Source organism: Oncorhynchus clarkii, chromosome 7, assembly GCF_045791955.1.
Source record: "Oncorhynchus clarkii lewisi isolate Uvic-CL-2024 chromosome 7, UVic_Ocla_1.0, whole genome shotgun sequence".
In the NCBI taxonomy this organism is placed as follows: Eukaryota; Metazoa; Chordata; class Actinopteri; order Salmoniformes; family Salmonidae; genus Oncorhynchus; species Oncorhynchus clarkii.
Window position 1 is genome coordinate 51,862,591 of NC_092153.1, and position 15,694 is coordinate 51,878,284.

At 41.5% G+C, this 15,694-nt stretch overlaps 1 protein-coding gene across 2 annotated transcripts in view; it reads right to left on the reverse strand.

Annotated features, from left to right (window-relative positions):
- Positions 1–698: 698 nt before the first annotated feature.
- Positions 699–15,694, reverse strand: part of LOC139413449 (immunoglobulin superfamily member 21-like) — a 260,296-nt gene continuing 245,300 nt past the window's right edge. Inside the window, exons 7-10 of one of the 2 annotated variants that reach the window (XM_071160868.1) lie at positions 12,332–12,417; positions 9,065–9,257; positions 3,292–3,330; positions 699–2,010 (exon numbers count right to left, since the gene is read on the reverse strand). In XM_071160868.1, the coding sequence (XP_071016969.1) occupies positions 1,928–2,010; positions 3,292–3,330; positions 9,065–9,257; positions 12,332–12,417 (401 nt within the window). In that variant the 3' untranslated portion in view covers positions 699–1,927. Of the gene's footprint in view, positions 2,011–3,291; positions 3,331–9,064; positions 9,258–12,310; positions 12,418–15,694 lie in introns of both variants that reach the window. The other variant, XM_071160867.1, reaches the window with a different exon arrangement.

Here is a 15,694-nt window from a genome sequence, read left to right on the forward strand (position 1 = left end):
GGACAGACGATTGAAAGTCACTGAGCTCTTCAGTAAGGCCATTCTACTGCCAATGTTTGTCTATGGAGATTGCTTGGCTGTGTGCTTGATTTTGTACACCTGTCATGCTTTGGTATATATAGATTAGCTCTGTATGTGAATTATTTATTTTATACAGTCATTTTTGGCTCATTTCTATGAGGGTGTCAATCATTTTGGACCCAACTGTATCCAGATCAGCATAAAGGGGTTAATGTCTGTGTCAGAATACTGTATATTCCAACCTAATTATTTCCAGAAACTGAACTTGAAATATTTGGCAGTTTTATTGTAGATCTTCTGTATAGAAAAGGCCCAAGGGATAATCTCTTGACCTCTGGAAGGTCATCAAACATTCCTGCCAAATACCTCCATATACACTTTGTCATGGCCCCAAAGTAGAGAAAGTCATAGTTGATGTGTTGAGAGGACATTTGCATAGATTCATCATTTTTCCTCATATATTGGAATATGATTATTCTAAAGGTCATGTATGTATATTAACCTGTTATCCAATATGTGATCAAATAAATTATTAGGTAGGCCTATCTATCTTCCATAGTAAAGAGAGTAAGGCAGTTTTACTGTATGTCATTTAAAACACCCTTAGGTTGTAGAAGTAAAGTCAAGCCAGATTATTTGATAATCTCTCCATTTTAATACAGGTGATATGAAACAAATGCAACAACCCTGTTAGCACTCTGCTTCAGGCGAGCATCTTCCTGAAATGGTGGCTAACATGATCCTACTAGGAGATGTCAGGGGGAAGAGTTACATATTGTACATAATGCAATGTCACTTAAGTATGTAACAAGTAAATAACTGGATTACAGGCCAGTGACAATGAGATGCAGTGTTGACCACTGCAAAACACGAAAAGGAGAACGAATTGTCAAACGTCACATGCACTACAAATCCAAAACGGCAGACATAATGTAGGATATTTGCATTGTTTTTTCTGTCCTCATTTTCAAACTTGTCACACAGATGTAGAGACTGAATGAATGGGATCAGAAGGCTGTAAACTGTTCTGTCCTGACAGCCTATAGGATTATCTCTTGAAACAGCGATAAAGGATGAGAAAATACAAACAAAGGCTGTGAGCTGCTGCAAACCCTCCCAACTCTTCACCAACCAATCCTAACCTGAACCCATAAAACCTTTTTGATTATCTTCAATATTTACACAGATGTACACAAAATACACTCAAAAAGGAGATTTTCCATTTTCTCTTTGCGTTTAGTCCTCTTGTACATTCCAAGCCATCCAAGAAAAGAAATACCTGTAATCGTGATAAAAAAGAATGTGCTCATTGAGCGTTCACATTTGTTCCCAGTTGTTTATGTGTAGCTTAAAGACTGGGTACAACACAGCCCAGTGAATGGGACAACTGGTTGGCCCTCCCACACTCGTCGGCTCAGTGTCTCTCTTCACACTTGCAACATTTGAACATATCAAAACAAACCCAAATGCTTTTTATTTTCCTTTTTTAACAACTAATTTTATTGATCAACAGGCAGAGGTGTGACAAGAAACAAAAAGAAGGTGTGGTCGGGGGAAGGGGTATACTGGAGGTGGTTATTCTCATGTTCAGGAAGTTGTTTTCTTTATATTATAATCTTTGTTATTATTTCATTTCAAAAACAGAGTAGAGGCCCATCGGGTGGTGGCACTGGTTCCTGAAAGACTGATGCATGGAGGGCCTGTTGGATGACTGGAAAAGGCTTGCAGGACTGTGTGGTGTGGTTGTATGTGTGTCTGTTTGTGGTGTGGTGGTGTTTTGGGCTTGTGGTATGTGTATGTGGTGTGTGTATGTGTGTTGGAAAGGCTTGGGATTGTGTGTGTGTGTGTCTCTGTGGGTCTACTGTGTGTTGTGTGTGTATACAGAGTGTGTGTTGGCTGGGAGGGTTCACGTCAGTTCCACAGTCACTGTGAGGGCCAGGGACAGCACCATCCATATTAGTCCGACTACATCCACGCGAGGGGCTCCATCTGCAAGGTCAGAAAAAGAGAGAAGAGTCAGATACAATCACTATCTATAATTGCCAGTCACTAGACAAAACAGACTTTAATCTCAATAAAAACACTGATTGGTCAGTTACTTCTTGGTCAGGTCATAATTTCCTTTCTACATAATAAAAATGAATGGAACCAAATCATGTACCGCCAGAGCAGATCTGGTCAGATATTATGTCCCGGTAAAGCCTTTCAAAACAAGGGCAATTGGGAATCCTGGCTCTTTGTTTTTATGTCAACATAACCACATTCTCCACTGATGTTAATGATGCTAAACATGATATTCCTTCTAGATCTACAATTGTAATAGCCTTACGCATTCCGCTTGTTTAAGTAGGATTGCAATAAACAACTACTATGGGCCACTGCCCCACTTCCCATGCTTCTCTATACCTCAGTTAATTTCCATTATCATCAATATTCTAAAACATTTGTTAGGACAGCGAGAGGGTTGAAACTGACAGAGATGGATGGTGGCCCTTAAAAGGTATGTGGTTTGTTGCTGTTCTCTGCTGTGGCCTCTGTGCTGACTGACAGATAGGGTGGACTTCCCACACACACAGAGGGAGGAGTTGGCAGATCAGCCACTGAGCGATCAGACACGTGTGCTGCGACCTCTCAGGGCCATGTTCTACACCGATTTGACTTGCATGCGAGGCGCATCGCTCCGCAATCGGTACCTTCGTCACTGACCTGATTCTATCCTTGCTATGGCAAACCTGCTCCTGCCGGATCATTTGCATATTAAAATTTACATCCGTAAGATATGGCAAGCAAAGCAGCAGAGAGAGAGAGACTGAGAAAGAGAACCCTCATATCCCTCTGCGCTTTTTTTGACAATCCATCATCTTAACATATGATAATTGGAGGCGCTGCAAATGAGGCCCCACAGTGTGTATGAAACAACCCTAATCTCACAGTTCTCACAAATGTATACAAGTGGATAGTGACTGAAGGAGTATTGTATCTGAACATAGGGGGAGAGATTTCTGTTGACAATAGAATGACAGACAGCGTTCACCTGTCGTCAGTTTGTCTGTCCATCAAACCCTAACCAAGAAGTAGCTAGTAGCTAGTAATTTGTTACTGTCCCATTTTGGATACAGATTGCATGCTTGTCATCTCAAATGTATTCAAATACATCTTCAAAAATGTGTGAGAAAAACAACATTCAAACAAACAAAAAGGAGAAATGCTCTTTAAAAGACTACAAAATAAACTTTCTCTGTGAGTGGTCTTCATGGGTGCCATACTTACTGTTCGGATTCTGAGTGTTTTTCATCATGGCAGGATTTTCTGTTGATAGAGATGAAGGGAAAATAGAGAGAGGGTAAACAGAAAGAGAGAGAGAGATATTGTTTTAACACTATACAGCCATAATATGATACTATTACACTAAAAACTTTGAGTGTAATGTTTACTGTTCATTTTTCATTGTTTATTTTACTTTTGTTTATTATCTATTTCACTGCTTTGGTAATGTAAACATATGTTTCCCATGCCAATAATGCCCTTTGAATTGAATTGAATTGAGAGAGCGAGAGCGAGAGCGAGAGCGAGAGACAGAGACAGACAGACAGACAGACAGACAGACAGACAGACAGACAGACAGACAGACAGACAGACAGACAGACAGACAGACAGACAGACAGACAGACAGAGAAAGGGAAAAGAAGTGAAGTGATGATGAGAAAATAGTGAGCTGACATGGGTAGGGGGTCTAATGAAGCTGAACTCTACGTTCTTTAAGCTCATGTTAAATGACATCCCGCTGGTGAGCCTGTATTAATAGAGTTGTGGACATTGGGCTTTCTGGTAAGTTAGAGCAGCAGTTAGGTGGGGCAAGAGGGCAATAGCAGAAAAGAAACTGCTGATCTATTAGCATCCACATGCGATTTCCCTACTCAGAGATAAATCAGTGTGTTTGTGACAGCCAGCCTCTTCACTGCTGAGTAAGACCTTTAAACAGGTTAACATTTACAAGGCTGCAGCACCAGACGGATTACCAGGACGCGTATTCAGAGCATGCACTGACCAGCTGGCAAGTGTCTTCACTGAAATTTTCAACCTCTCCCTGACCTAGTCTGCCATACCTACATGTTTCAAGCAGAACACCATAGTCCCTGTGCCCAAGAACTCCAAGGTAACCTGTCTATCGCCCCTTAGCACTCACATCTGTAACTATGAAATGCTTTGAAACGCTGGTCATACCTCACATAAACATCATCATCCCAGACACCCTGGACCCACTCCAATTCACATACTGCCCCAACAGATCCACAGATTATGAAATCGCTACTGCACTCCACACAGCCCTCTCCCACATGGACAAGAGGAACACCTATGTGAGAATGCTGTTCATTGACTACAGCTCAGTGTTCTACACCATAGTGCCCTCCAAGTTCATCACTAAGCTAAGAAACCTGGGACTAAACACCTCCCTCTGCAACTGGATCCTGGAATTCCAGAGGGGCCAAGTGGTGAGGGTATGCAACAACACATCCACCAACATGAGGGCCCCTCAGGGGTGTGTGCTTAGTCCCCTCCTGTATTCCCTGTTCACCCACGTCTGCATTGAGGTGCAAACTTCAACACCATTATTAAGTTTGCTGGCGACACAATGGTGGTAGGCCTGATCACTGGAAAGATGAAACGGCCTATAGGGAGGAGGTCAGAGACCTGGCAGTGTGGTGCCAGGACAACAACCTCTCCCTCAACATCAGCAAGACAAAGGAGCTGATCATGGACTACAGGAAACGGGGGGGACGAGCACACCCCCATTTACATCGACGGGGCTGTAGTGCAGCGGGTCGAGAGCTTGTTTCCAAACAGCCACAAGAGCATTAGTGAGGTTGGGCACTGATGTTGGGCGATTAGGCCTAGCTCGCAGTCAGCATTTCAATTCATCCCGAAGGTGTTCGATGGAGTTGAGGTCAGGGCTCTGTGCAGGCCAGTCAAGTTCTTACACACTGATCTTGACATACCATTTCTGTATGGACCTCGCTTTGTGCACAGGGGAATTATCATGCTGAAACAGGAATGGGCCTTCCCAAAACTGTTGCCACAAAGTTGGAAGCACAGAATAATCTACAATGTCATTGTATTCTGTAGCGTTAAGGCTTAAGAGGGTGTGAACGATGCTGAATTTGAAACATCACATGCACTACAACTCCAAAATGGCAGACATACTGTAATGTAGGATATTTGTAAACTATTTCAAATGTTTCTACATAAGACCGAATCGAGGCGGTCGGTCACATATGTGACTCACCACCTGGATTCGGTCTTATGTAGCAAAATTTGAAATGTTTTTTTTTTACATTGTCAAAAAGTAGAGACTCAGATCTACAAAATGGTATGTCATACACTGCATTTTCGAAGAACAATGGGGAAGTAATTCTGCTTTGAAAGTTGATAAACTTGTAAACGCATTTTGATTATAAAAAATAAACATTTAAGTTCAAACGGCTCTCCTGTGAAGTCGTGACTTGTGACATACGCCTAGTTTCCAGAAACCAGTCACATATATAATGTGTCATGTTCAGACACACCAACACAGTCGTGAAGAGGGCACAACAACGTATTTTCCCCCTCAAGATGGTTTAGCGTGGGTACTCAGATCCTCAAAACGTTTTACAGCTTCACCATTGGGACCATCTTGACTGGCTGTATCCCTGCTTGGTATGGCAACTGCTTGGCATCTGACCGCAAGGCCAAACAGAGGATTGTGCGTATGGCTCAGTACATCACCGGGGCCGAACTCCCTGCCATCCAGGACCTCTATACCACGCGATGTCAGAAGAAGGCCTTAAAAATTGTTAAAGACTCCAGCCACCCAAGTCATAGACTTGGTCTCTGCTACCGCACAGCAAGGGGTACAGATGCAAGTCTGGAACCAACAGGACCCCGAACAGCTTCTACCCCAAGCCATATCACTGCTAAATAGTTAGTTAACAAGTCACATACGTTGTATGGACTTACTCTGTGTGCAATACTAGTGTTTAACATGATTTTTTTAATGACTACCTCATCTCTGTACCCCACACAAACAATTATCTGAAAGGTCCCTTTGTCTAGCAATGAATATCAAGCACAGATTCAACCACAGAGACCGGGGAGGTTTTCCAATGCCTCGCAAAGAAGGGCACCTATTGGAGACATTTTTAAAAAGCAGACACTGAATATCACTTTGAGCATGGTGTAGTTATTAATTACACTTCGGATGGTGTATCAATACACCCAGTCAGTACAAAGATACAGGCGTCCTTCCTAACTCAGTTGCCCGGAGAGGAAGCAGACCCCTCAGGGATTTCACCATGAGGCCTCATGGTGACTTTAAAACAGTTACAAAGCTTAATGAGTGTGATAGGAGAAACCTGAGGATGGATCAACAACATTGTAGTTACTGCACAACACTAACATAATTGACAGAGTGAAAGAAGTAAGCGTGTACAGTATAAAACTATTCCAAAACATGCATCCTGTTTGCAACAAGGCACTAAAGAAATACTGCAAAAAGCTATTAACTTTTTGTCCTGAATACAAAAGTGTTATGTTTGTGGCAAATCCAATACAACACATTGCTGAGTACCACTCTCCATATATTCAAGCATTCAAGCATAGACACGGGCAAATTAATTCACCTTTCAGCAGGGCAATAATGCAAGGCCAAATCTAGACTGGAGTTGCTTACCAAAAAGACAGTGAATGTTCCTGAGTGGCCGAGTTACAGTTTTGACTTAACTCTACTTGAAAATCTATGGCACGACCTGACAATGATTGTCTAGCAATGAACAACAACCAATTTGAAAGAGCTTGAATACTTTTAAAAATAATAATTGTCAAATGTTGCACAATACAGGTTTGGAAAGCTCTTAGAGACTTACCTAGGAAGACTCACAGCTGTAATTGCTGCCAAAGATGCTTCTACAAAGTATGGACTCAGGGGTGTGGATAATTATGGAAATGAGACATTTCTGTTTTTCAATTTCAAAACATTTGCAAACATTTCTAAAACCATGTTTTGACTTTGTCATTATGAGGTATTTTGTGTATATGGGTGGGAAAAAAAAAATTGAATACATTTTGAATTCAGGCTGTAACACAACAAAATGTGGAATATGTCATGTGGTACGAATACTTTCTGAAGACACTGTATGTACATATCTTCCTCAATTACATCATACCCCTGCACATAAACTCGATACTGGAACCCCATGTATATAGCAAAGTTATCGATACTCATTGTGTATTTATTATTACTATTATTATTACATGTTATTTATTACTTTTTGTATTATTTATCAATTTTCTTTCTCTCTGCATGGTTGGGAAAGGCCTATAAGTAAGTATTTCACTGTTAGTCTACACCTGTTGTTTACGAAGCTTGTGACAAATAACATTTGATTTGATGAGTCTCTTCAGTGTAATCACCAAGGGTACGTGGATATGTTCATGATCAAGATATGAGTACTGCTTTCTGCCAGTGGAGAGTCTCAATAGCATGCCATCCTTATACTCTGTTATACTTGATGATGTATAATGAACAGTTTGCCAAGAGAGCAGAGCTCCAAATATCCACTCTGCCACCGGAGAGAGAACACACTTGGCACACACTGGTTGAATCAACGTTGTTTCCATGTCATTGTTAAATGAAGTTACACCGAAGTAATGTGGAATAGATGTTGAATTGACATCTCGGCCCAGTGGGAAGTGTCCCATTTCAAGGCCGCGGGGGACGGTTTCAAGGTCACTCAATCACCATTCTGCTCCTCTAAACATGAGTGGAAGCCATCTATACTAGGACAGAGACATAGACACACAGACAGCCAACATTCTGCACGTAGCATCAGGGTGTTAAATAGGCATTAGTGTTCTTTCTACCAAAACGCTCCCAAAGGTAACACCTTCCCAAAGTGACAGTTTCACTACCATATTTTTTAAACATTGCTCACTGGAGGATGTCCGGGTGCGGATTTATCAAACGATGGACAGAGAATTTCTTAATGGCAGTGCAGCCAGATTACTGTGTGGAATGGGCTTCTCTGCCGAATGGACCTGAGCTGATTTACTCTCTGATTGACCTGTGGTAGCTACACACATGTCCTGTGCATATGTTAACCCTGGAAACTAGCCCTGGAACGTATATATATATATATATATATATATATATATATATATATATATATATATATATATCAATTCCAACTCTTGCATGGCAGTTATCTCTAACATGAGAGTAGATAATATATAATACAGGGGAGAAGACCTTCATCCTCGTTCCAGCGGTTTTGATTAAAACAGAGCAGCCATGATTGACAGGCCTCTGATCAAGTTCTCACGCAGGATGCAGTCATTCCACAGGGCCCAAGGGCAAACACACCAGGGCAGCAGGACATACTGCAGTAATAGAGTCAGCAAGCAAGCCAACTCCCACATCAACTAAAGCAAACTCAGGACTTTGGAACTGCGATAAATAGCAGCACATCATGAAAAGACTGATCTAGCTTGCTCAAGGTGGGTCGTTGAACAAAGAGATGACACTGTCAACAACAAAGATCATTTATTCTATTATGGGCCCTTCATGTGATTATTAGTAGTCAGTGTTGGAGAGAATGGGTACATTACATGCTGCTTGTGGGATTCCCATGGCTGTTGGATTTCTACTCACCCACATGAGGGGCATTACTCACTTGCATAAATCAGCCTTTGTACTAGAGGCATTGCTGAGTCATTTAGTGATACAATCACTTATTACTCATGCACTTAGTTCGCATTGATAATTCATATCTAAAAATGGGCACATAAATATATATTTTTTACATAAATGCATTGCTTAATACTTCAGAGTATGTGGATGCATAATATTAACAGTTGAAACACAATTTTAATGGTGTTTGAAATTTGAATGAGGATATTCCTTTGACTAGTGGGAATAAAACATACCATGAACAAGAACAAGTACTACATTTGTGATTCTCTGCAATGCCCTCTAGGATGACAGAATATGGTAATGAGTTTGGACACATACCAAAGACGATGAGGCGGGTGTGCGTGTCCGTGGAGCCCAGAGGATTCTGGGCCGTGCAGCGGTACATGGAGCCGTTGAGTTCGGCTGGCACTCGCTCCAGAATCAGCTCCTTCCCATCCCGCTCAGCACTCCCGTCAAGCAGACGGCCCCCGACCCGGGTCCAGGTGAAGAGGGGCTCAGGGAACACCTCATTCTATTAACAGACCACCACAAGTGTGTGTGAGGGAGGGTTGGACAAGAGGGGAAAAAGTTTAAGTCCCAGTCAAGAGATTAAGAGCAAAGGCTACATGAATAATACAAGCTCAATTCCCTAATGCAATGGTACGTTAGCAGTATGAATTAATAATCAACACTACATACTGACGCCACACACACACTCACACAAACACACTTTTGAAATCACCACATACGCTGCTGCTGCCTATTATCTATCCTGTTGCCTAGTCACTTACTACTACTATATGTACATACAGTAGCTACCTCAATTACCTCATTCCCCTGCACATCGACTCAGTACTGGTAGTCCCTGTATATAGCCTTGTTATTTTTACTCCTTATTGTTATTCGTTATTTACTATTTATTTATTTCTCTGTTACCATTTAAAAAATCTTTATTTTTGAATCTTTATCTTTTGCTCTGCATTGTTGGTAAAAGGACCCCTAAGTAACCATTTCACTGTTAGTCTACACCTACGAAGCATGTGACAAATAAAATATGATTTGATTTACATTTGCAAATGTTTTCAGATGCTCATGCCTCTCAAGAAATTTCCCAGTTTCAAAATATTCCCCTTTTCAAAATGTCATATAATTCTCCCTCTGAGGGAAGAAGCCTTTCTGCTGTACTCCTCTGGATGTCTTTTCTGCCATCTGCTGGATACAGACATGTTATTCAAATCAAAACAGCTGGAGAACATGTCAGTAGGGGAGGAGAGGGCGTTTAGTAGTAAAGTGCAACGAGGGGTTGTGGCGCTCAAATGCTATTCAAAGGGAACAACACACCATCAGGAATTATGATCACTTCACACATTGTCAAAGAAGGACAGGCGTTTCTTCTGTTTCTGTGAATCCAGCTAGGGAACCCAGTTTCATCTAGTTTATACTGCAGGGCTGAGGGCCAAGTATGTTGCTGTCATACATCTTGAGCGAAAGGCCAGAAAAAGATAGATGTCTATTCCTGAAGTGTGATGCAACAGAATGAAATTCCATTGAGATAAACTATTGATAATCTGACTAGATTTTCTTTTACCATTTTGAAATGTGACCTCCCAGCCCTTTTAATAAAGGCCCAATGCAACCGTTTTTATCTCAATATCAAATAATTTCAGGGTAACAATTAAGTATATTACCGTGATTATTTTTAATGAAAATGGTCAAAAACAATCAAAAAATTGCTTATTAGCAAGAGCAGTTTCTCAAGCAAGAATTTAGCTAGGACTGTTTGAAAGTGGTCTGAGTGGGGAGTGGAAAACTGAAAACTAGTTTTTATAGGCAGAGGTTTGAAACTCTCTTTCTTATTGGTCTATTAACTAATTTGCCGCCTTGTGACGTCGCCAGGCAGGCCAAAACTCCATCCCACCAAAACAGGCTGACATTTCAGGTAGTCTTTTCAAACAGCTCGCACACTACAAGGACATTATTATAATTTCACAATTGAAAATGTATATAAACACAGATAAATCACGTTTTTGACTGCACAGGGTCTTAAAGAAAATACCACGACTTGACTCTTGTCACTGTGTGACCCATACTGTAGAAATGCTTTAATGAACTGAATGTATGCCTTTAAGGAGCTGGTGTGTCATCATTCTGACTAAGCTAGTGTGACTTGTGTAACCTTTAAAAATGACTGCCCTGATAAGAGTTCTGAAACCAAAGAATTCACATGGTGACAGAAGTGAAAGTAGTTTGTTGATCAGGGGCAGTCATGGCATAAGGTTCTATCAAGATAAAAAACATGAAAGGTCCTATCACATATCCCCAACGGCATTACGAGCCTAAATGACAGCTCCAATAAAAGCACCAGGGCCTTTCTTATCTTCATATGGATTAATACAGAGTGGGGACAAAGCATATCAAGTGGAAAGAAAAGTCCACCCTGTGTGATTATGTATAATTCTGATATTATAAACCGTAGGGGATACTGATATCTTTTTTTATCACACAATGAGAAGACGAGAGAGGTATATGTCTTAGCACTAAATCTTATCTACTAGTGAAACCCTAGAGCCTTGGTCCAGTGAAGGATAAGGGAGATTTTCTTTGGGATGAATCTCCATGCACGGATGTTTGTTTCCGAAGGGCCCAATTGGCTGTATGTCCCAGTCAAGCCTGTTTATAGTGACCATTCTTAACACTATTCAAAGGAGATCTTCAAATAATATGACATTAGTGGGTGGAGATAGTCGTATACATCTGCCCAGACTCTAAACTGCTACACTAAACCCAAGGCACCGAATAAGTGCCATTATTAGATTGAAAGTAGCAAACCAGAATAAAGCAATGAAAAACAAACACTTTATAAAAACACACAGCGCTATCATGCCCAGAAATTCATGAAGCAGTGAATGAAAAGTAACAAAGGTGATTGGTGTGCTGGTCCATTAGCATGGCCTATCAGAATGTGCCTTGTACTCTCCACCTGGTTGGCTCTAGCAGGCAGCGCCAACACTGTGGCATCCCTATTCCTGTCACTGAGATGGGGATCAGCTACTACTGGAAACTTATCATTTTTGGGGGCAGAGGATGGTAGTTACACAAGGACAATCTCCTGACTGGAATGCTCTAGCAGGTACAAACCCAAACTCTGCTCTGCTGAGCAATCCTCTAACAGCTAGCTTGAGATGCATGCCTTAAGGAGATAGACTTAAGAAAAGAAAAAAACATCAGAGAATTGGAGCTATCCATAAACAAACAGATTTTGAATGGGTTATTCATTTCTCATTGAAATAGTTTATTGCCTTGAGGCATAGTCAGAACCCCACATTGAAAAAATGCATGTGAAAAGATAAAACAATTCCCCAAAAATTCTAACAAGTCACTTTTTCCAATAGTGCACTTATGATTTTTTCCAAACAAGAAACAGTATGCTAGCCTTAGACCGAGAAGACGTATGGTATATCTCTCACCCTGTAAGAATGGCCACTATATCAGAAAACTCGACAGGCTTAACTGCACATCTCCCCTGTCCCGTCCTATCCCAAACTGAACATGGCCCTCCGGTTTCATAAACCCCCATGCACTTACCCCAGGAACCCCAGCGCCTACCTGGAATCCTTGCACGGTGATGCGCACCGTATCCCCTACCTTTGCCCTGGTGGGGGTCATCAAAAGCTTGGGGCCCTTAGGAGCCGCTGGGAGAGAGAGAGAGAGAGAGAAAGAGAAGGAAAAGAGAAAAGAAGTGTCAACCCAGTGGCATGTCAAGTAAATACAGGAGGTACCTATTTTGTTTGGAGGGAAGAAGAGGAGAGCGAGGCAAATGCAATTTCCTCGGGACCTCCATGTCCTTTCATCCACAGCTAGGGACACTGCAGATGTATTCCCCCTTGGAGAGAGAGGGGACTAAATTGGATAGACAGTCATTACTGGAGGAGAATGGGAGCGCACCAGTAGGAGTGTGGTGGCAGCGAGAGAACTAATTCCCTTGTCTTAGCACAGACGGAGCCCCCAGATGGTATCCATTAGGTTCCTATTGAAACAATGGGAGTTTCAGGAGAAGGGACAGGGAAGCTTTCATATTGTTCACTTTCAGAGGGGCCTATATGGATTATGTATGGAGCAGAGATTGAATGAAGACATTGAATGATTTGCATATGATTTAAAGGTGCAATATGCAGAAATAATCAAGCTTTGATTATTTGAGTCAGATGTGTAGTGCTAGGGAAAAAAACTAAATGTGCACCCCTTGGGGTCTCCAGGACCGAGTTTGGGAAACACTTGTAGAGACTCATTGTACAATCTAAACCGCTGTGAAATATCTGTTCAATAACCAAAGACGTTGTATTTTCAGCTGTTTGAAGCTGGAGTACAAAACGGAAAGTAAAAGACTAAAAAACAAAACTTAAGAACGGGAAGCATAGAAATAGCGTACATAGAACATATCTACCGCTTCTTAGACTTGCTTTCAGTAAGATCTATACCTCACATTTCTATGTGAATTTGATCAGCTCTCCCAAAAATGTACATATTGCAGCTTTAAGATTGAGTGTCATCCATTTAAGATTAAACTATGCAACCTTAGTGATGTACAGCATTGTAGCAGGAGGACAAATTGTAATTCTGTGGTGATGTGGTAGTCGTAGGGGCTTAAATTGGGCCTGCATAAACTGGTTCTGCTTCGCTTCAGTTGACTGACAATTTCCCTCTAGATAACCATATAGCACGCTTTCTGATCCCTTATGTTAGACAATGAACCAAATAGAAGTAATGAGATTTGGTTGGACGAGGGGAATCCTAAATAGGTCAGATATGCACGCCAACATCTAGTTATTCAGGAACCTTACGATGAATCAAATTCACTCTTCTCAATATAAATCACAATGTGCTTGTTTCAATTGATGAGCGAAACTAAAATAAATAAATAAACAGATAAATGACCTAAATTCCACCCATAAATCACGTCACAAAGCGTCGGCTGGAACTAATGAAGCATGTCTTTTCTTGGGCAGACATTGATTCTTACCCTGCATCTGGCTAATGGATTAGGAGATCTTCCATCACATTTGAAAATATCTGAACAAAAATATAAACGCAATATGTAGTGTTGGTCCCATGTTTCATGAGCTGAAATAAAGGATCCCAGAAAAACTAACAAAAAGCTTATTTCTCTACATTTTTTGGCACAAATTTATTTACATCCCTGTTTGTGAGCATTTCTCCTTTGCCAAGATACCTTGTGCTGGGAAAAATAAAATGACACTCTAAAATGTGCAGTTTTGTCACACAACACAATGCCACAGATGTCTCACGTTTTGAGTGAGAGTGCAATTGGCATGCTGACTGCAGGGATTAAATGTTAATGTTCATTTCTCTACTATCAGTCGCTTCTAACGTCATTTTAGAGAATTTGGCAGTACGTCCAACCGGCCTCACAACCGCAGACCACGTGTAACAACGCCAGCCCAGGACCTCCACATCTGGCTTCTTCACCTGCAGGATTGTCTGAGACCTGATGGAACTGTGGGTTTGCACAACCAAAGAATTTCTGCACAAACTGTCAGAAACTGTCTCAGGGAAACTAATCTGCTTGTTTGTTGTCCTCAACAGGGTCTTGACCTGACTGCATTTCGGCATTGTAACTGACTTCAGTGGGCAAATGCTCACTGAAGTGCTCTTCACAGATGAATCCCAGTTTCAACTGTAATGGGCCGATGGCAGACAGCGTGTATGGCATTGTGTGGGCGACTGATTTTCTGAAGTCAACGTTGTGAACAGAGTTCCCTATGGTGGCAGTTGGGTTATGGTATGTGCAGGCATAAGCTACAGACAACGAACGCAATTGCATTTTATCAAAGGCAATTTGAATGCACAAAGACCCATTGTCGTGCCATTCATCCGCAGTCATCACCTCATGTTTCAGCACGGTAATGCGCAAGGATCTGTACACAATTCCTGGAAGCTGAACATTTCCCAGTTCTGGCCTGCATACTCAGACATTTCACCCATTGAGCATGTTTGGGATGCTCTGGATCGACATGAGTTCCAGTTTCTGCCAATATACAGCAACTTCGCACAGCCATTGAAGAGGAGTGGGACAACACTCCACAGGCCACAATCAACAGCCTGATCAACTCTATGCAAAGGAGATGAGCATGGTCGTCACACCAAATACTGACTGGTTTTCTGATCCACACCCCTACTTTTTTTAAAAGTTATCTGTGACCAACAGATGCACATCTGTATTCCCGGTCATGAGAAATCCATAAATTAGTGGCTAATTAATTTATTTCAATTGACTGCTTTCCATATATGAACTGTAACTCAGTAAAATCATTTAAATGGTTGCATGTTACATTTATATTTTTGTTCAATGTACAGTATATCAAGTCAGGTGACCCTTTTAGATAACATGATCTCCTTCCTTCTACTTCTGTTACTATCTTCCAGAGATGTGAATTAGAATTAGATTGTGGCGTCACCGCCACGATAGATGCAAGACAAGAGAGAAGCTTGTCAATACATACCTCAATGACAACAACGACTCCCTACAGTTACTATGTTGAAATGAAATGGATCTAAGTCAGGCTACCTAAATGTGGAAAAACAATTATCTGAAAGAACTGGACAGAACTGGAGAAACTGTAGTCCAGCTCTTGCATTGAGTTAGGCCTAAAGTAGACATATCAATTATCAGCCCTAAATGAAAGATTTGACATTGAATCAAGCTCATCATACACATCAAAATTACAGTATTACACCATAAGTGGTCTCAAGTCCATGATGAAGATGTCACTTGTCCAGTTACCTGGGGAGTGTGATTGCTACACTGTCTGCTTCCCACCTCCCACTTCCCGTTCGAAAGGTATTTTCAGTACTGGTGTCATGGCGTCACAGTGCTTGCTGGCACCGTTGAGAGGATGATGGCTAATTTCTGGGACCCACTCCAACAACGACAGTTGGCGTCCAACGTCA